Source organism: Mastomys coucha, unplaced genomic scaffold (genome assembly GCF_008632895.1).
Source record: "Mastomys coucha isolate ucsf_1 unplaced genomic scaffold, UCSF_Mcou_1 pScaffold15, whole genome shotgun sequence".
Taxonomy (NCBI): Eukaryota; Metazoa; Chordata; class Mammalia; order Rodentia; family Muridae; genus Mastomys; species Mastomys coucha.
Window position 1 is genome coordinate 129792041 of NW_022196897.1, and position 21709 is coordinate 129813749.

The following is a 21709-nucleotide window of genomic DNA, read 5'->3' on the forward strand; positions in this document are numbered from 1 at the left end:
AAAAAAAAAAAAAAAAAGAAGAAGAAGTAAGCTGAGTAAAGTGGAGAAGGCCTTTAATCCCAGTACCCAGAAGGCAGGTGCAGGCAGATATCTGAGGCCAGCCTGGTCTACACAGCTAGTTCTAGGACAGCCAGAGCTACATAAAGAAACCCTATCTTGAGAAACCAAATAACAATAAAAGAGAGAAGTTGTTCTTGAAATATGCTCTGCATTCTGTCTTGTTGGAGATAAGGACATCACTCCACACTGGCATTGAATTCACTTTATGGCCTAGGCTGGCACTGAACTCACATTTATTCTGCTTTAGCTTCCCAAGTGGTAGGATTGCAGGCACGCATTTAGCAGCTGTGCCTGCCTTTGCACTGTCTTGGTAATTCGATAATGAGTTTTAAAGTCAGCACTCAGTGTCTAGAAATGTTCCTTGCCTCACCAGAATAAAGAGATGGCTTAAATATTTTTCCTCAGCATTATTTTCTATTCTGAATATTTTTGCCTTGTAATGTATTTTTTACTCTGAGTATTAACTGAGAGGGATAGATAAATTTAAAACTGTAGCAACTGTTCTGTAAATAAAGTGAATTCTATGGGAATAAGCTATCAAGAGAAATTGTGGGCCTCTAAAATCATAATGTCACAAAATCCAATTGCAGATGAAGCCCAGATTCTACCTACTTTCCCACTCAGTATTAGGCATTTTGTCACCTGAGCCCACATACTAACTAATTTGTTGAGGGCCCTGTTTAAAAGTGATCCATAAAAAAAAGGAGACATGAGATGATTTAGTAGTTTTTAATGAATGTGGCTTCTCACATTAAACTTTGAATTTGGCAATAAGTTTTATGTAAGGGTTTTGGTGGTGATCAATTATGCAAATTAGACAATTCAGTTCTGTGATGGACACAGTGATAGAATACTCCTGGTACAATGAGGCCTCTGGCCCAACCATCAGCCCAACAGTTAAGAGGAAAAAGTAGTTTCAGATTTACTATATAGTAGGTAAGAGATGAATATAAAATATGTGCCCTATAGCAGTGTGGTCCAGTAAGCTGGCATCCTGAACTCAGTCCTGCCTCTCTGTTGCTCCTGCTGGGTTTGTAGGTATGCACCACAACATCTGGACCAATAGCATTTTCTATCATGATGGAAATAGTCTGTATTTGGTGTTTAGTCCAGTAACCCTTCAGCCACATGGCTGGCCAGCACTTGACACAAATGATTAAGAACTAAGGTTTTTCTTTAGTTGCCTGTGCATACTGTTTATATTAGCACAGCTCAACAGAGAGCTCTCTTGCATACTCTCCCCCTGGGAATTACTGAATCTCACACTGAAATGTGTTAGTTTATAATTAAGATTTTTAAAGTTAGGAAAAATTTCAAAAAAATAAATGTTTTCATTTATGTGTGTGTGTTGTGTGGCCAAACCCATAATCCAATTTGAGTTTACTTGAATTTGAGATTAGTAATTATTTACTCTGCTTTTTTAAATTCTTAAAAAATTAACATATAGATGTTTGCGATTTGTTTTCTACTGTAGGATAAAAATATATTCATTTGATATATAACTGTTTCTGTTCCTGGTATTATTCATTCCCATGTGAACACTTATAATAAACCTCTATGTATGATTGTCTTCCTATCTTCCAAAGATACCTACTGTTAGAGTTAATGCTGTTCCTGACTTTAGAAATCCCCAAATCATTTGAAGCTAACACAACAGCTTTGCACCCCTTCTAGAATAAAAGTGTGGAGATTCACATTTCTGCATCAGTCATGGGTTGTGTCATCAAGTGTAAGTGCACTTGAAATCTTTGGCACCACAACAGTCAAAAGACACTAGGAAATAAACATTTTATTTTATTTTTTTGCATATGGTCAAAGTACTTTATAAACAAGTGAAAATGTAATCATAAAACCATTTTATACATTGAATATATACAATATAAAAAGTAGTATTAAAAAGGGGCTGTTTATTTTTGAGTGAATATAAGAAAAATCAGTAGTGTTGCTTGAATGCTTTCTACAAGAGGCTGAACTCTATAGAATTAAACTTGCATTGTGGAAAAAAAAGATTTACTTATTTTATGTATGTGAGTACACTGTCTCTTTAGACTAACTAGAAGAGGACACTGGATCCCATTACAGAGCCACTGTGTGGTTTCTGGGAATTGAAAAAGTCAGTGCTCTTAACTGCTGAGCCACCTCTCCAGCCCCGGAAAAGTTATTTTGAAGCTACCTAAAACTTAATAACACAGTACAGACTGCCCCCTTGATTTCCACCCTTTAGTATCATCTTAGTATCATTTTCTTGGACTTCATAGTGAAGCTAAAAATGTTTATGACCAAGCTCACAAATGGATGACTTGGTCTTTGTCTTGTAGCATTTGCAAATTTTTGAATTACAATGCTGTTGCTAGCCACTATAATTAATGTAGAGATTGAATATACATACATATATATTCCCCCAGTTAAAAAAAGGACATGAGTACTTGTCACATTTCTATATTGCAGCACTCTCCCAAGATCTAATTCTGCCAGTCATGTCCAGTTGACATATAGGTGACAGGCTATGCAGATATTCGCCCCTGCAGCTCCTTACTCAGCATCCATAGTCGTTGGTTTCTCTCTACTCGTTAGAAGGACCTGGGGATGTGGTGGGGTCAGGAATGCCAGGATGAAGATCCAAGTTTGAGTTTACTCTTTTGAGCCAGCTTGAAAGAGCAGCTAGAGTTTTGAGTTCTAAGACAACATCCTGGACCTTAACTCATGTTTTCTTTCCCCAGTAAGAAAAAAAAAATTATTTCAAAAAGGAAAAACTGTCACTCATATAATTTGAATGAAAATCTGTTTTTTGTTTTTGCTTTGTTTTGAAACAGGGTTTTACTTTTTTAGGCCTAGACCAGCCTCAAACTCAAGATTCCACCTTCCTCACCTTTGCAAGTATTGGGGTCTCAGAAGTGGATCACATCTTCTAAACCTATTGTCATTTGGAATGAGACTCAGGAGACCTAGGTTGTGTTCTTGCTCTTTCTTTTGAGACAGGATCAAGCGAGCCTTCCGCTCCCGATCCCCTGCTTTCTCTGAAGTAATTACAGGGACGCACCACCATGTCTTATCAAGTTCTGGATTCTTCTGACTTAGCTCTCTTTGCATCAACAGGATAGCTAAACAAACTCTGTGTCCCTTACCAAACAGGAAACCTACTGCTATAGTTAGTAGCTTTTCAGGAAGATTTAAGTTCTGTAGGAAATGAAAGTGCTAGTAACTTAGTGTGAGTGTTCAAATGGGTTTGTTGTTAAGGTGCTTTTGCAGCTTAACTGGACATTTCCTGTCTAGTACTGGGTGAGAATAGTTGTTAATATTACTTTGCTCCATCCTGGCCTGTTTGTTACAGAACAGGAGTCATCCTGACTATTCTGGTCCTTTCAGCATAGACTTCACCACACTAATCAGTTCATGGAACTCTGTGTTCTGAAAGTGACCACGGTCAGTGAATTTGTACAGCTTGGCGTCCAGCCTATCTGCCACTTCTTGTTGTTCCTTCCAGGGAAGGAAGGGGTCATCAGTAGAGCCAAACTGTACAATGTGAGGGCAGTTGGCTTTGATCTTCTCCCACTGCCAGGGGCGGCTGAAGTACCCTGGAGGAGGGAAAAGCCTATCAGTGTGCATATGACTCGTCAGCCTTGACATCTGAAAATATCACAGAGACGCAAAGGACCAGAGACCTGAGTTCAGAGCAGTTCTCTGGTGTTTGTCTCTGTAAGGCTTGATATCAAAATGACTTAACAAAGACAAAGTAAAAGGGTAAAACAAAACCAGGTCCTAGGATTTATTCTAGACTTCGGGTTGGAAAAGAGATCTACCTCACATCTAAAGGTAAGTTAAAAGTCTCCCATTTGCTATTTATATTTTTAGGGCTGAGAGAGAATAACTATTTTGTATCTTGAACAGTCTGTCCTGCGGTTAGGGAGGGGCTTTTCTAGGGCCTTTCCTAAAGACTTACCACTTGCACGCTCATTCTCATCTCCCAAGTCGGATGTGTATGCAGACACCAATACGAGAGCATAAACCTGATGTGTCTCTGCGTACCTGGAAAGAGAAAGATAGTGTCAATAATACATGGTGTTATGAAAGCTGAAAAAACCAGTAACCCACCTGATGTAAGTTCACAGAAAGGTAGTCAGTGTATGCTACTGCGATTAACACAGGAAAAAACATCAAGAGAATTTCACAATCACTGTCTCTGATGTGTAAATTTATCCACCTTCACATGTGTTAGCATTACCTGGGTGGTCAACAGGCTGATTCAGATTTCTGGGCTCAGCCCTACAGCATGTGATTGAGAGAAATGAGACGAAGGCCCAGGATCCTGCATTTTATGGCATGCAGCCTCTAACCCATTTGACTAATGCACACAATCTGTGAACCATAATTTAAGAAAAGCTGGACAAGGGTAGAAAATGCTTGTACTGTCCCTTGTACATGCATTCTCATCTGTGTTGTAGTATGTTTGGCTCCACTCCCAGACAAACTATCTTTGGCCCCTTAAGGGCAGGGGTTAGAGCAGCGCCCGACACCCGACACCTAGAGCACCAGCTCACTATCAGCAGATGCCCTGGCTCAGCCAAGAGTAGGCTGAGGAAGGCCTTTGAAGAAGCTTTTGTGCTAGGAAACGTTTAGGGCTAGAATCCCATTTTTTTTTTTTTTTTGGTTTTTGGTTTTTGGTTTTCAAGACAGGGTTCCTCTGTGTAGTCCTGGCTGTCCTGGAACTCACTTTGTAGACCAGGCTGGCCTCCAACTCAGAAATTCACCTGCCTCTGCCTCCCAAGTGCTGGGATTAAAGGCGTGCGCCACCACCGCCCGGCTAGAATCGCATTCTTGAGGATAAACTTTTCTGCTGGGACAGCATACCACAACAGGGACTGCGTGCAGCAGGTCAGGTTGGAACCATCTCAGTAGCCCACTGCAGCTCTTTGTAAAAAACAGTTGTTCCCATTTCTCTTAACCTTAACCCTGGACAACGGCTGTATAGATTCATTTGTGCATGACTGCTTTTCAGTTGGCCTTGGTGTGCACAATTATTCTATTATATCTGATTTTCCTATTTCTCCTTCTGCTCTGATGAGTTCTGTGAAACTAGATGTTCCTTGATGTAGTGATTCTTTTTTATACATTTTTTTCCAAAGATTTATCTATTTATTTAATATATGTGAGTATACTGTTGCTGTCCTCAGACACATCAGAAGAGGGCATCAGATCCCTTTATAAATGGTTGTGAGCCACCATGTGGTTGCTGGGAATTGAACTCAGGACCTGTAGAAGAGCAGTCAGTGCTCTTACCCACTGAGCCATCTCTCCAGCCCAGATGTAACGATTCTTGAACAATTAAAAATTAAGGCATAGGGGCACAGCAAGCACAGCATAGTCCTAATGGCCCAGGTGCATGCTCTATGCTCTCATCTTGGAAACAATGTAATAACTACACAATGGTAGTTCTAGATTAATGTTTGACTTCTAAAGAAAGTTTAAAGAAATTATTAGAAAATGAAATAGAGTCAACATTAGGACCCCAAGAAAGGGAAAAACTATTGAAGTTATGAAGTAAATTTTGCACAACATTTGAGAGTGGTTCCTGGATAAGCAAATATAGAATACATAAAATTATATACTAGTAAAACAAAGTCAAAACACTGGGACTCGTAGGAGAGTCATTGTGTGCAATGTGCAGAAGCAGAAAACTAGAAGAACTACTGAGTTAAGGGTTAACCTGACTCTTTCTGTCCACTGTCTGGCAGCTTTGCCCGTGTCATTTATCACTAGAGCGTCACAGGAAAATGCAAGTAGCTGCCCTTGGAGCTCTGAAGTATAATAACTCAAAGGTTAAAGTTTAAATAATGATAAGTTTGCAATTATTATTTTGGCCACAGGTCTGGGAATAGGGGAAGCTTGAAAGTTTGGGGAACAATTGTAATTCTTGATTCTTTGTGAGATGTGGTTATTCTTTTGAATTTGATTTGGCGATGATTATACAATGTCAGTTTTTCTACCTGCTTTTGGAGTATCAATGAAAGACTGGGGCAAGAAAAAGACGAGAGAGCGAGTAGAGAGTGAGTGAGGTATGCATGAGGTGTGTGTGTGAGGTGAGTGGAAAGTGGGTGGAATATGAGGAGAAGAGTGTGTGTGTGTGTGTGAGAGAGAGAGGGGGGGGAAAGAGAGGGAAGAAGAGAGGGAGGGAGAGAGAGGGAAAGAGAGAGAATATAAAGAATGAGTGAAGAGAGAATGTGAGGTGTGTGTGGAGAGAGTGTGGAGTGAGTGAAGTGTGAGGAAAGTGTATAGAGAGTGTGTGTGAATGAAAGAACGCACAGAGGTGTGTAGGAGTGTGGGAGTTGAGAAAAGCAGAGTGAGCAGGAGAATGCAGAATGCGTGCAGCCTCAATCTCCCAGCCAGTGAGCAAGAAAGAACAGAGAGAGTGCAACTTTAAGCCTTGAAAAATTGCCTGCCAGTTTGTACCCCAAAATTTGTCTGTGCCTGTTTATTGTACACCATCCAGATATCCCTGCTTCCAAATGAGAACTCTGATCCTGTGTCTGGACCCCGACACCTTTCTCCCCAGCTGTTTACCCACAGAAGACAGGAAAAGTACCCAGCTTCATTAAGGCCACCACACTTTATACTTATCTTAGTGTGTGTCTCCTAGGAATGACCTTAGTGACGTCATTACACCTAATACATTTAGCGCTGTCTGTTTTCTCATAAAGAGTTTAGGTCAGTTCCCTAAACTGAACTTGTTTTTTCACAGTAAGACTGAGATTAAACATTTTCCCCAGGATAGCCTTGCCATCACTTCAGGGACTCATATTTGTATGTCAGCTATCAGTAATACTAAGTTTGATTGCTTTTTTTTTAAAATTTATTTATTTATTTTTATGTGTATGAGTACACTGTAGTTGTACAGATGGCCATGAGCCATCATGTGGCTGCTGGGAATTGAACTCAGGACCACCCCCCTAGCCCCAGCCCTGCTCGCTCCAGCTTCTGTAGCTGTCTTCAGACACACCAGAAGAGGGCATCAGATCTCATTACAGGTGGTTGTGAGCCACCATGTGGTTGCTGGGATCCGAACTCAGGACCTTTGGAAGAGCAGTCAGTGCTCTTACCCGCTGAGCCATCTCGCCAGCCCCAGCTTGTTAAGGTGTTACTAACACCTTCTATTGAAAAGGCTCAATATCCCTTAATAATTAATATGTCAGTTAGCATACCCCTTATTGACTGTATCAGTTTCTTATTTCTTCATACCCTTATACTGATAGTTCAGGATTTTTTTTTTTTTTTTTTTTTGGCCTCTCTTAACTTTAGGAGTCCATTCTTAGAAGGTTGCTGACAATCCTAATGAATTCAGAAGACTTACATAAAAATATTACAGCTTTACCAATAGCTGGTAAACAAGGAAGAAATGGATAGATCAGGTTTCCTCTTTTGAGGTCAGCACCATTCCCCCTGCATGCTTGTAAGCACCCCTTTGGCTATCACTATTTTCTGCATCTGGACTCTGGACTCAAACACATTATCCCCATTCCCTTGAACGGTGTAGCTAAAAGGTTATACAATTTGGCAAGAGTCCATGACAAACAATTCATATGGGATCTTGAGTGACTGCTTAGAATAGCCTTTGTTACCAGGGTAGGAACTATGGAAAAAGCTCAACCTTAAACAGCTGGCAGCTGATTCCTTACTCAATAGGCTAATGAGGAAGAAGAGATTTTGATAAAAGCATTATTTATGGGTATACGTGTGAATCCCAAGGATTAGGGGGTCGTGGGTAGGCAGGGAAAGCAACCTCTACTCTCCAAAAGGTATATATGGAGCATGTCGGGCTCTCTCCTAGGCACTGGGATGCCCTGTCAGTGAGCAGAGTGCCACCTTCGTGGAGCTTCTACTCTATTAATAGTGACAGAGAAGAGACCAATGTGTGTCGGATGATAAAACACTGTAGGTAAACAAACAAAATCCACAAAAACCCCTGTAGGTAATAAAATATAAAGGAGCTCGGAGCCAGTAGGGCAAGGCTGCTCTTTTTATATGCACAGATTATAGGTCTCCTCCAAACAGGGACATTCAAGCAGAGGGACAGTAAGAGAAAGCCAGGCAGCTTGTAAGACGATGTCCCTACTAGAAGGCTGAGCAGGATAAGGCAGGTGTGTGTACTTGGAATATTCCAGGAACTACAATGACATCACTTTGCCTGGTTAGGAGGAGAGAAGAGGTGAGGGGAGACATCGGAGCTGAGAAACCGGAAGCTTCTTAGAGGCCACCGAAGCTTTGAAAGGATCACTGCACCTGGTAAAAAGCAACCAGTTCCTTTCAATCCCTCAACAAACAAGGGAGAAATTAGGGCAGATTATGTTACCACTTTTGAGGTCAGGACTGTTTGCTTCCTCAGCAATGGAAACTTAAGAAACACAAGTATGTCCCAGGCAAGCAAGCCTCCAACGCACACCGGGCAGCAGTTCAACAGGATCTTACTTCCTGGCTGCGATGGCGGATCTTACCTCATGGCTGCGATGGCCCCGGAACTGTGGCCTATGATGATGGTCTGCTCGTCACAGTGCAGCTCTGACTCCATGAAGGGCAGCCAGATGCTCTCTCGAGCTGTAACTGTGGTCGGGGTAAAACAGTCAGGTACCTGGGGCAGCCTGTAAGTCTGACGCTGTCCCACCTCTCTAAGTATAAACAGTGGTTAAGTAGAGTTTTGCTCTCTGCTCCTCCCTTGTACACGGACCATGTTCTTTAAAAAAAAAAAAAATTACAGCTGAAGTGAAGTCTTCCTTGGGCCCATTTTTCTTTTGTGAGATGGAGCCTCCTCACTGTGTAGCATAAGCTACTCTCGGGCCCATTTTTCTTTTGTGAGATGGAGCCTCCTCACTGTGTAGCATAAGCTACTCTCGGGCCCATTTTCCTTTTGTAAGATGGAGCCTCCTCACTGTGTAGCATAAGCTACTCTGGAATTTGCTGTGTAGCCCACATCAAGAATCCTCTTGCCTTGAGCTTGCAAGTGTCAGGATTAACTGACCTCAACTCTGATATTTTAGTGTGAAAATTTAAACTTGGCAAACAAACACTCCAGCTGGAGGTATAGCTCAGGGGCAGTGCACTGGTCTACGAGGTGTGAGATCGTGGGTTCAGTCCCAGCACTGAGAAAAACAAAATGCACAAAAACCACACGACAACATTGCAAAACCCATATATGATTTCTAGTACTTCTTTCCTGAACCAAGTCATAGACAGACTCCGCTCCCCAAAAAGGGCAATCTTATAATTTTAAATACAGAGAAATTCAACTAGCTACTATAAAAAGCTTTATTATCTGTTTCAAATAGAACATCTAAACCTTGCCTGAAGATATCTATGGACATTTAAACATGGAAAATACAGTTGCTAGCTTACAAAGTTAAAAGTTAAGTTTTACTATTTCCCTGGATGCTTTTCTTGTTACTGAAATCTCCTCTCCCCCCCGCCCCTTCTGTGTGTGTGTGTGTGTGTGTGTGTGTGTGTATACTGGCTTAGACACACCACCTCGAGCTCCTTGCTTTATTTGTTCTTAGTGTGTATTTATTTTTGTCCTTTTTCTATGATATTCCTGCTTCCAAGCCCTGCCCTGCAAATAGTGAGCTTAAAATCTAACAGATGAGGCTTTTCAAAAACAAATTTTAAACTTACTTGGGTCAGGCATGTTTTTAGCCAAACACTGGAACCCAGGAATCTGTGAGGTAAGAGAGGAAGAAAAAGCTATAATACAGAGCTTAAAATGACCTCGCTTAGTTCAGTAAATGTTTGATAATATTATGATGTGAAATAGATTAAATAGTGTTACAGGGCTTCACATGAATATACAGTCACATATAGTTCTCTATCCAGTTTTGTAGAACTCATCGGAGACTGGTTTCTGCACTTGCAATCTGTGCTTATCTCTGAGTCATCCATCTTTAGAGAAGACCCAAGTGAATGTGCTAGAAACAGAATGACCTGAACCGAACACTGTGCCACAGAAAGACAGTCAAAAAGAACAGACACCACTGAGAAAGTTGGGCATCCTGTCCTACTGGCCATTTCCAGCTTGACCTGTGAGTTGGTAGCTTTGCCCATAGCTTTCAGCCACACCCTGAAGTTTATTCCAAGCAGACCCTTATTTTCTTCTGAAGTTCTATTCTAGAGGTCAACACAAGAAACTAACTGCCGGGCTATGGAAGAGATTTTTTTTTTTTTAATATTTTTTTAATTAAAAGTAAAGCACAGGACGACTTAGGGTGCAATGATGTTTCTATAAACTTCACAAAGAAGCCAAATTAAACATTATGTTGTTTAAAGATTATACACATGGTTGTAAAGATACTTTTAAGTTTTAAAAGGTGTAGAGCCAAAAGGCCAGAAAAGCAGCCCAGCTGGCAAAAGCAGTTGTGGTGCAAGCCCAGTCACTTGAGTTCGAGTCCCAGGACCCATGTAAACTAGAAAGAACTGATTCCAAAAAATTCTGACCTCCAGATGCACCACCCCCACCTGCACACAATAATTTAAAGAGAAGCAAAATAAACTTCAGAATTTCATATGGATGGGACAGGACAGACGGGTTATTCAGAAAATGCTGGCAATGTTCTAGAGTTTAATTTGTCCTGGGAGTGTAGCTCAACTGTACAGGACACACAATCAAAGACACCTTGGGTTTAGACAACACAGGAAAAAAATTATCTTAGTTTGTACGTTATACAATACTTTGCATATATTAAATATCACATGGGTGAATTTAAAAAATGAAGTAATGAATATAAACATAAAATATCTGGGAAGTCTGGAATCTGAACTGGCAGCAGATGGGGGTGGGGAGGGGGCATTCTCTCCAGGTGTACAACAGCTTTTCCTTTGAGTCTCAAAAACTGAGCCCTCAGCTTTTTAAGCTGCTTCGCTGGGTAGGATACTGACCACATCTGCGGGAGGGTGGGCACAGGCTCGAGCCCCGCCCTTCGTTCTTTCTCCTTTCACTCTGAATCAAGCTGACCGAAGAGCAAGGGCTAGCATTCCTTACCTGCTCCAGCCCCTTTCTCACCCAGCCGTACCAGCCGTGGGTGGCCACATCCCCGCCTCCGTTCCCGGGAACAATCACTGCCTTGTTAGGGGACGCCATGAACGTAGATGTGGGAGACCCTTGCCCAGCTTGTACCAGCAGGTCTCAGACCAAGAGTACATCCGGCCCAAAGCCCGCGCTGCGGCCTTCTGGGAATTGTAGTTCTCGGATACCTGCAGGTCTCTGCTTTCTCTGGTGAGAGCAAAGGGCAGCCAAACGCAAACCCTGTGAATTACCATCAAATATTAATCACCTCTATTTACCCTTTTCCAGCGTTCTCATACTCCACATCCCTAATGAAGGACTGGCAACAGCGTGCTCAGAATATCTTTTTATTAATTGTACCAATAGTTCTTTAAGGAAGGTTTATTTTTTCAAATGAACTTTAATTTGTTTAAGACAGTTTCATTATGTAGTCCTTACTGGCTTGTAGCTGTCTATGTAACCAGATTGACCTAGAACTCACAAAGATCTGCCTGCCTCTGTCTCCTGAGTGCTGGCGTTAAAAGAGTGTCACCATATTCAGCAAGAATTGTTTATGTGTATGTGCACAACATATGCAGGGGTTGGGGGGTGGGGAGGAGGCAGGGTGCCTGAGGAGTCCAGAGTAGGGTGTTGGGTTTCCTGGAACTGGAGTTACAGGTGTTGGGCCAAATGTGAATGCTGGGAATTGAACTCCAGTCTTCTGAAAGAACAGCACCTCTGCTTAATGGCTGAGCCATCCCTCCAGCTCCATTATTGTTTTAAATTATATGTGTGCACATGTGATGTGTGTATCTTTGAGCATAGATGAGTGTATATGCAAAGGCTAGAAGATAACTTGAAGGAATCCTTTCTCTCATTCCATCATGTGGGTCCCTGGCTTTGAACTCAGGTTGTCCAATATGATTGCGGCTGGTTTCCTTCACTATACAGCAGTTCAGGGCTTGCCTGTAAGATGGGACTGTCCAAGTTCAGGGTGAGTCTTTCTGCCTGAGTTAACTCAATTAAGACAATCTCCCACAGTCTTGCCTGCAGGTAAGCTGATCTATGATTTCTCATTAAGATCCTTAATGGGTCTGAGAGTGGAGCTTCAGTTGTGTACAGCAGCTCTAGGTGGTTCTAGGTCGTGGCTAGTTAATGAAGCCAGAGTAGGAGGGAAGGGAAAGACACTTTCCAAAGAGCCAGGCAAGCAAACCAGGAAAAGAACACAGGATCAGTTGTCATGAGTCTGTTCCTTGAGGGTTTTATTGAGGTGGGCATGAAAACTGCATTTTGCCAAGGATAAGATGAGCCTTGGGTATAGCAATTATGCTCAAGTCTTCCCAAGACAACTCAAGAACAAATAGCTACATTCTATATTTTTAATTGTATGTGGTGTGTGTGTGTGTGTGTGTGTGTGTGTGTGTGTGTGTGTAGGCCAGAAGTCAATGTTGGTTGTCTTCTTTCCTTCATTTCCACATTACATCTGGGTTTTGCGACAAGATCTGTGAATTTGGAGCTCATGGAGTTAGCAATAGTAGCTAGCCAGCAGACTTCAGGGATCTCTTTGCTTCCCATTCCCTGAATGCGGGACATGAGCTGTGTCTCCACTGCCCTGTGCTATCTGTTGCAAGTGAAGCTCCACTTTCACAGACTCATGCAACAACCTTTCAGGGATTCTTGGCAGAAAATGTAACCGCACCATATTTTGTTAGTGGTAGCAGCTTTCTAGAACCCGAGAGCAAGCCTCCATGTGCTCCCATTTATTTATTTATTTATTTATTTATTTATTTATTTTATTTATTTATTTATAGATAGAGTCTCATTAGGTAGGCAGGGCTGGAACTCATTTTATAGACCAGGCTGGTTTTGAATGCACAGACATCAACTTACCTAATATGCCAATGTTCCTAGCAAATCCCTCTTACTCACATTTGGCATGCTTGCAAGGACAACACCATGTGAACAATTAATACCAAGTTCTGCTGTCACTCGGATGCAGGCAGACCTTGGTGAGCCATGGTTTCTGCAGGCCTTTGGCTAAAACTGGGAAAGCATTTTCTTTGGCCATGTTCCAGCAGGAAACCCTTGAGAGGGATGGAGGCATTCTCAGGATTTCTCCTTTTGTACACATTAGTGCTTTTAGAAGCCGGAACCTTTAATGGGTGGTGTCTGAGCCTTAGGGCACATTCCTTATTGCCCCAGTGTAAATGTTTCCCTTAATGGTGCCAATCTCTTTTTAATTATAGCTGCTTTCTCCCGCTCTGCCTCATCTGCATCTTTTAACATGTTCATGCTCTTGTTCATACTATACAGCATTTTTACATCCTCCTGCTAAATATCTATCACAAGCCACAATAAATGTGATGAACAATAACCATGCCTCAGCCTGGATGTAATGTCATACATACTCTTTTGAAACTTCTTCATCCACATCTGGCCAAGGAATATGTGTTCCTAGTTTCAGCATCAAAGGCATGCAGAAGCCATGACATCCATGGCTCACTAGGGTCTGCCTGCATCTGAGTGGCAGCATAATTTTTTTTTCAGAGTTCTGAATTTTATTAGAGAATATATCTAAAAATAATTGTTAATTATTGTTACTTGGTGCTAATTGTTCATGTGGTGTTGTGGACAGACAGATGGTCCCTACTGAATTTGGTTGAGTTTTCAGGACCCCGTGAAAACACAGCTATAATCTTTGCCAGACCATCACATCAATGATCCCTTGCCCATTTCTCAGCAGTCTTTGTTCCTATCTGAAACGTCATAAGCACACCTTTTGCTGTTCATGTTTCTATTGGCATTCCACTCTTCCAAAATCTCATGGGGTGATCCATTAATCTCTGCTTACAGCTCTCTAAATCTCCAGTCTACAGCTTCAACTTCTTTTTTTTTTTCTTTTTCTTTTTAGTTTTTCGAGATAGGGTTTCTCTGTGTAGCCCTGGCTGACCTGGAACTCACTCTGTAGACCAGGCTGGCCTCGAACTCAGAAATCCACCTGCCTCTGCCTCCCAAGTGCTGGGATTAAAGGCATGCGCCACCATCGCCCGGCTCAAATTCTTTAATATTATTCTATAAACACAGTTCAGAAAGGCCCAGGCACTACACTGATCATGTGCTTCACCGAACCAACTAGTCAGTACAGTATTGTTCTGTCTAGACTTTTGTTGTTCCTGTGATGAAACATCTGACAAAAAGCAACTTAGGGGAGGAAGGATGTATTTTAGCTCTCCGTTTAGAGAAACACAGTCTATTGTAGTAGGAAGGTATAAGGGCTCACAGTTCAGAGTCTATTATGCTGGGAAAGAAATGGAGGCCAGATGGCTTAGTCCATAGGGTCAACCACAGAGAATGGGCAAGCCAATACTCATCTGGTCAAGTCATTTCCCCACTTTATTCTGTCTGGGCCCTCACCATAGGAGATGGTGCCAGCCATTTTAGGGAGGGTCTTCCTTCTTCAGTTAATCCTGTCTGGAAATGCTCTCTCAGATACATCCAGTGTTGTGTTTCCTAGGTGGTTCTAAAATCCAGGTAAGTAGGGGGCTGGAGAGATGACTGCTCTTCTGAAGGTCCTGAGTTCAAATCCCAGTAACCACATGGTGGCTCACAACCATCTGTAATGAGATCTGATGTCCTTTGGTGTGTCTGAAGACAGCTACAGTGTACTTTCATATAATAAATAAATAAATCTTTAAAAAAAAATCCAGTTAGGTAGAGAATAAATATTAGCCATTACAATATGCTGGTAGTGTTGTAAAATGTTTTGGAATAGACAAAAGAAATTGTATTTCATGGGCTAATGGGCAATTGATGAGATGTGCTGATGTCATCTGAGGATGTATACTTTTATACCTTGACTGCATTACTACATAAGTTGGTAGAGACAGAGATTAACTTTAGAAAGTTAATAGGTATACACACACACACAAAACTGATGCCCATAGCAATGCACATAATACTGTGTGGTAGAGAATATAAGTTTTTATAAATGAGATTTTCTTAAAACCAATTTGAACATCTCTATTGGTTTCCTCATTAATAGGTGAGTTAAGTAAATTATTTGGAATATCTTGTTTGTATAATATTATTTCTTTAAAAAACTTTATTGTATCTATATTATTATTGTTGTTACTATTATTATTAGTGTTTATTATTATTATTATTATTATTATTATTATTATTATTAGTGTGGAGGGTGCATGTGCCATGGCATGAGTGTTGGGATCAGAGGACAACTTTTTGGAAGTGGTTGTCTTCTTCAATAATTACGTGGGTTCCAGGAATGGTTGTCACGTCCAAGTACCTATAGGCAAGCATCGTTATCTGCTGAGCTATCTAGCCATGCTCTATATTTAGCATTTTCACTAAGATTCCAGATACAACCTGGATTTACTGAAGAGCACATTACAGGCTGTTGAAGCTGAATTGTTTCCGTTCCCTTGGGTCCTAGAAGGTGAACGCTACGTAGAAGGCACTGCTCCTCTAGCTTTCTTTCTAATGATTTTCAGTTCTTCTTTCTGGTTTACTCATGGCCGGCTGGCTAGTTTACTCACCTCCCACTGAACATAACAACAAACAGAAATTTGGTTTTACCAGCCATTTGGTAATCTCTTTAAGGGAACTAAAGTTTACAGATACTCTCCTAGGCAACAGGTGGCGGCGAATGTAGTTTGTAGTGCTCTCTGACGGTCTCTGTTGTTCTGTAAGACTGCCACACCAACGGGGAGGAACAGTGCCGGCTTCTCTAGTGCACCAAACTTTAACCTTTCTGAAGTTCTTTTTGACCTGGGGCTGAGACTGCAGAACTAAAGCTCTATGTTCTTTATATGTCATAAAAGACTGCCTGGCTAGAATGAAAACAAAAAGACTTACATCGTTTCTGTGAGATATCTTGCCACCCTGTTGAGTCACAATAAGTTAAATCGTCATATTTCTCCAATTAAAAGATCTGTGTTACAGAAATAAGTTTGTTTGTTTGTTTGTTTTTGTTTTGTTTTTCGTGAACAAAGTTTCTCTGTGTAGCCCTGGCTGTCCTAGAACTAACTCTGTAGACCAGGCTGGCCTTGAACTCACAGACATCTCCTTGACTCTGCCTCTCAAGTGCTTTGATTAAAGGCATGCACCACTATTGCCCTGCAAGTATTCTCTTATGTAAATAAAATACTTCCAAAAATCCCTCAAGTAAGGACACTCAACCTTTCATATTTTAAAAATGCAATTTAAAAATATGTCCTCTCTACAGAATTACTAGTGTAAAAATAATCCAGGTCCAAAAATTGAAAGGGAAATCTTTGACAAATAAAAATCACATTAGTGTTTGTTATTTAAAATGCTACTTCTTTTTCTCAGTTAAATATAACGAACATGTATATTTTATTTTACTTGGACATTTTTTTCCTTAGTAAGAGATAACTGCATTTCCCAAACATATTTAAGGTTTTAAATATGCCATCATTAACATTATGTTATGTTTAAGATTATGAAAAAACTGTAAATTTATTTTCAAGATTTTAATGCAAACAGTAATATTTCATAGTAACATCTATTTAAACTTAGGTCCTATTATTTATAGACGTCAAAAAGTTTGATTTAGCTGGGTGTGATGGCCTGTCTTTTAACTTCAGGAGGCATAGAAAGACAAAGGAAAGCAGCTCTGTGAGTTCCAGGCCAAACCTACATAGTTAGGCTCTGTTTTAAAGAAAAGTTTGCATTAATAGTAAATTAGGTTATTTAATGGATACTCTTTGAATAACATGTCTTAGCATAACCGTAAGATTTTAGTTTGGGGGATGAAGAGTTGGTTGAGTGGTTATGTGTGTATACTGCTGGAATTCAGTTCCCAGCAAGCATGTCAGAGGGTACACAATAGACGGTAACTCTAGTTCTATAGGATCCCGTGCCTTCTTCTGGCCACTGCAGGCACTACACACAGGCTGAATTTGCTGATTTGTTTATTCATTTTTGCCACTTGTAGGAAAGTGTAAAATGACTGCGGCGGTCACAGAAAGTTGTTACCCATCAAAACGGACTCTGTTAGTTTCCTTGAGTGCCTGAATAAAACCATTCTCAGTTACTCACTTCCTTGCTGGGGAACGGCAGGAGGATGTTCACCAGAAACAGTTTTTATTGAGCACACAAAACATAGCAGCGATGAGAAGGGGACGTTTTGTAACGGCAAGAGAGTAACTGCATCTGCTGAGCTCAAAAAGAACACCAACTAGCGGCCCAGACTCTCGGTCACCTCCTAGCCCCTTCCCGCAGGCTGAGGGCCTCTTCCGGACAACTTCGGGTTCCTCGGGGGCTACGCGTCACTCTTCTCGCTTCCCGGTAGCTAGGTGATGAGAGGGACTTCCCTCTGAGGCAAACAGACGTCGTGTTGTGTCAGGGCGGTACCCCGAGGAGTGCTGGATGCATTTGGATGACGGTTTCGCAGGCGCGGAGGTTCTGTGCAGGAGAAAAATTTAAGGATATATTCGAGAAAGCATGTCTCGTAAGGAACTCTACATTCTAAAGTTTGTAGGATGAGAAACTACCGCCTTGCCCTATTCAAAGATGGAGGCGCAGCTTTTCTGACGGTTTCACTTTCTCGGGTCAGCCAGAGTAGAGCTCTCTGATTGGCTACAGCCTGGCGCCGAAAAATGACGTTTTGGAGCAGTGACCAATCGACTGTGAGCTGAGGTGGACTTGGCGGTGGAAGCCGGAGCTGAGCTCTGGTGTCCGTGGGGCGCGGAAGGCTCTCGGTTCAGGTGCGCGGCTCGGGACAGGTGAGCGGCTCGGGACAGGTGAGCGGCTCGGGACAGGTGAGCGGTTGGCTCTGCTGTGGTGAATGGGCGCTTAGGAGGACGGCCGTAGCCAAAGATGCCGGGGCGAGGTGGGCTTGCTTATGGGAGGAATCAGAGGGAGTTGATGACCCAGAAGCCGGCTCAAGTGACTCGTCCGCGCCACGCCTGATAGCAGACGGACGGTTTCTGGCTCTTTAGCCCTCGGAATTGGGGTGTTGGTGGTGGCTTGAACATCCGGAATCCTCATGAGTGAATCTCCATGAAAACCTCGAGTTTTGCTTTGTGATAAGTGAAACCAGAAACCAGTTCTTCAGTACAGGATTAGATATTTAACTGTGTCTACAGATGGTTACTAAGTCCTGGAAAGTTTTGTCCTGGAGAAATTAGAGTGGCTAAGATATTTTATTGGATACCTTTCTAGGCATTTCTTTTATCCACTCACTCACTCACTCACTCAGTCATTCATTCTCTCTTCATTCACTCATTCATTCATCCATTCGGCTATCCACCTCTTCAGATACCCTTACTCGTTGAGAATTTGATAGGAGCAGTGGAAAATGTACATTTTTCTAAGCACATAGAATTTAATAAAAATATATTGAACTTTAGACGTGTCCAGGATTAAGAAGGTAAGGTTTAGAAGGTCGAGGAAAGGAGGCAGTGGGAACTAGGGAGCAGGTGTTAATGTATCGATACTCCAGGACTTGTACATTTAAGTAAAAAACTTTATAGAGGGGTCACCATTATTTAATGGGAAGTTTGCTTTAGTAACTGCTGGAAATAGTGATGTTAGAGTGTGCTGTGACTTATTTACGACCCCCCCCAATCCAGGTGCCTAAGTGCTTTCTGTGTAGTCAGTGTTTCATCCTCCTGTGTTTGCCAGAACTGACAAGTAGATGTGTTAGAGTTTCAGTTGGAACAGGCATTTGGGACTTTGTTGTATAGACTCTGTATGGCAGAATAATTTGCTTTTCGGGGTATGTAAAATTGCTCTCATCCAAATTATTTGCAGGATATCCATATCTATATCTACATCTATATTTATAACTATATCTATAGCTATAACTATATCTATATCTCTATCTCCATATCTATCCCTTTGTAACCCAGGAGGGTTTGAACTCTCTTGATTCTTCTGCCTCAGCCTCCCAAATATAGAAATTGTAAGAATATGCTTCCATTCTCATTTCATAGGTCTAGTTTTTCTTCTTCTTCTCCTCCTTCTCCTTCTCCTTCTCCTTTCTTCTTCTTCTTCTTCTTCTTCTTCTTCTTCTTCTTCTTCTTCTTCTTCTTCTTCTTCTTCTTCTTCAGGTTCAGTTTTCTTGCTTTCCTTTTTTTAAAAGTTTACTTGCTTGAACATGTGCTTTGTGTGTGCGCACCTGTCAGGCCACCCAGAGGCAACTTTTGTCTTTCCTTCCATCTTTTTGTGGGCTCTGAGGATCTTGCTCAGGTTGTCAGACTTACGTGGCAAGCACTTTACCCCTTGTGCCATCTTGCTATTTCTTTTTGCTTTCCTGATTGGCTCATTCAGTTGACATTCAGTCACTCATGTGTCAGTGTATTTTAGATCCCACATAGGATGCATTTGCATAACCAATTAAATCGGTTATCTGAGTCTGAAACCTTAGTCTGAAAGACTAATTGTGAAAGAGTCAAAGAGTCTTTCAAGGATGAGCATAAGCAAACATGGTAAGGAAGGAGAACTTGGTGAGACTCAATACAAAAGCAAACTTCCTTTCATAGTTTTGGTAAGCCCATTCGAAATGCTTTAGTGTCAAGCTTCTTCCTGTTAATAACCGGATTCTCAGATCAGCATACAGTTCTTTTCTCCACAGTTAGCAAAGTGGTGGGGGTGGTGGGGGACATAACATGATGACGGACACACAAAAATCGAGGTTACTTGGAATGTGACATTTCATACAGTATTTACTTTGAATAAGAAAGGAAGGGAATCAGGAAAATTGTTGGATCATGAAACAGAATTTGAGACTTACTTTTGGACACATGGTTAAAACAGGCTTGTCTGAGAAGTTTAGCTCAGTGTTTGAGTGCTTGTTAGCATGCACATGATCCTGGATTTGACCCTTTAGCATCACAAATAAATAATTACGAGTAATATCTAACTACACACAGTTAACAAATGTCCAAGTAGTTCAACCTCTAACCTTTTTGATTACTTCTTTTCAAGTACTACAGAGATGGTTTGAGAAATTAGCCTGATTATTTTTTTGCCAATTTGACACAAGCCAGGGTCATTTGAGAAGAGGGAACCTCAGTTGAATAAATGTCCCTATCAGATAGTCCTGAGGGCATTTTCTTGATTGATGATTGATGTATGAGGGTCCAGCCCACTATGGGTAGTGCTACCCCTAGGCAGGTGTTCCTGAATTGTATGAGAAAGCAGGCTGAGGTTAAAATCACTGACTGCTCTTCCAAAGGTCCTGAGTTCAAATTCTAGCAACCACATGGTGGCTCACAACCACCCATAACACCCTCTTCTGGTGTGTCTGAAGGTAGCTACAGTGTACTTAGATATAATAAATAATAAAATAAATCTTAAAAAAAAAGAAAGAAAGCAGGCTAAGCATGTCTTGAGGGATGAGTACACAGTGTACTTCCGTGGCTCCTGTATTAGTTCCTGCTCTGACTTTCCTGGAAGATGATGGACACTATACAGAAAGCACTTGGACACCTTGAGGGTGGGGTGGTGTAAGTTGAAATAAACCATTTCCTTTTCACATTGCTTTTAGTCATGGTCTTTATCATAGTAGTAGAAAACTAAGGCAGAAAGGAAGAATAATCAACTTTGGGGGTTCAAGAGAAGGTAGTTATCTTTATCTTGCAGTGATGGGCTTTTCTAGACTGGTGGGTATTTGTGAAATGCCATGTTATAAGATCATCTCTTTGTTTGGAACTGAGTTCTGGGATTTCTGATGTGAACCACTGCCCCTGGCTTGGAGCCATTTTTTTATTTGAAGATAAGCTGAGAATTTTGTGTATAATTAAAACTTTATCTTCAGTTTCCTTTTAGACCATGGCCACATATCTGGAATTCATTCAGCAGAATGAAGAACGAGATGGTGTGCGTTTCAGTTGGAACGTGTGGCCTTCTAGCCGCCTTGAAGCCACAAGAATGGTTGTTCCCTTGGCTTGTCTTCTCACTCCTTTAAAAGAACGCCCGGACTTACCTCCTGTACAATATGAACCTGTGCTTTGCAGTAGGCCCACCTGCAAAGCTATTCTCAATCCACTTTGGTATGAATTCTTTTAAAACCTGGTAAAAATGATGAATATAGTAAATTGTTGTCTTTATGCAAGTCTTATGAAATCACTTGGTGTTTTTTTTTTTGTTTTGTTTTTTTGTTTTGGTTTTTCGAGACAGGGTTTCTCTGTATAGCCCTGGCTGTCCTGGAACTCACTCTGTAGACCAGCTGGCCTCGAACTCAGAAATCCACCTGCCTCTGCCTCCCAAGTGCTGGAATTAAAGGCGTGCACTACCACTGCCTGGCTTTTTTTCCCTTTTTTGTCTTTTGTTTTGTTTTTTGTTTTTTGAGACAGGCTTTCTCTGTGTAGCCCTGGCTGTTCTGAAACTCACTCTATAGACCAGGCTGGCCTTGAACTCACAGAGTTCTGCCTACCTCTGTATCCTTCATGCTGGGATTAAAGGCATGCACCACTCCCTCCACCTCCATATCATCTCTCCCTGGTGAAAGTCACTTGCTTTCTATAGGAGAGTTTCCAGTTTGAGATGAGAAGTAGATAGTGAGATTCTTCGAGGATGAAACCTCCTTGGTAGATGCCCTGGACAAAATGGGATTTTTTTTTTTTTTTTTTTTTTTTTTTTTTTTTT

At 41.4% G+C, this 21709-nt stretch overlaps 2 protein-coding genes across 5 annotated transcripts in view; one reads left to right on the plus strand and one right to left on the minus strand.

Annotated features, from left to right (window-relative positions):
• Window positions 1–1834: 1834 nt before the first annotated feature.
• Window positions 1835–11332, minus strand: Rbbp9 (RB binding protein 9, serine hydrolase). Its single transcript, XM_031372119.1, has 5 exons — window positions 11075–11332; window positions 9715–9757; window positions 8547–8652; window positions 4001–4086; window positions 1835–3635 (listed from the first exon to the last, which is right to left on the minus strand). Exons 1-5 carry the CDS (start codon window positions 11171–11173, stop codon window positions 3409–3411), a joined length of 561 nt encoding a protein of 186 aa, XP_031227979.1. The 5' UTR covers window positions 11174–11332; the 3' UTR covers window positions 1835–3408.
• A 6131-nt stretch (window positions 11333–17463) lies between these two features.
• Sec23b (SEC23 homolog B, COPII coat complex component) overlaps window positions 17464–21709 on the plus strand; it is a 37199-nt gene continuing 32953 nt past the window's right edge. Inside the window, exons 1-2 of one of the 4 annotated variants that reach the window (XM_031372116.1) lie at window positions 17464–17877; window positions 20880–21114. In XM_031372116.1, coding sequence (XP_031227976.1) covers window positions 20894–21114 — 221 coding nt within the window. In that variant the 5' untranslated portion in view covers window positions 17464–17877; window positions 20880–20893. Of the gene's footprint in view, window positions 17949–20879; window positions 21115–21709 lie in introns of all 4 variants that reach the window. The other 3 variants (XM_031372118.1, XM_031372117.1, XM_031372115.1) reach the window with 3 other exon arrangements.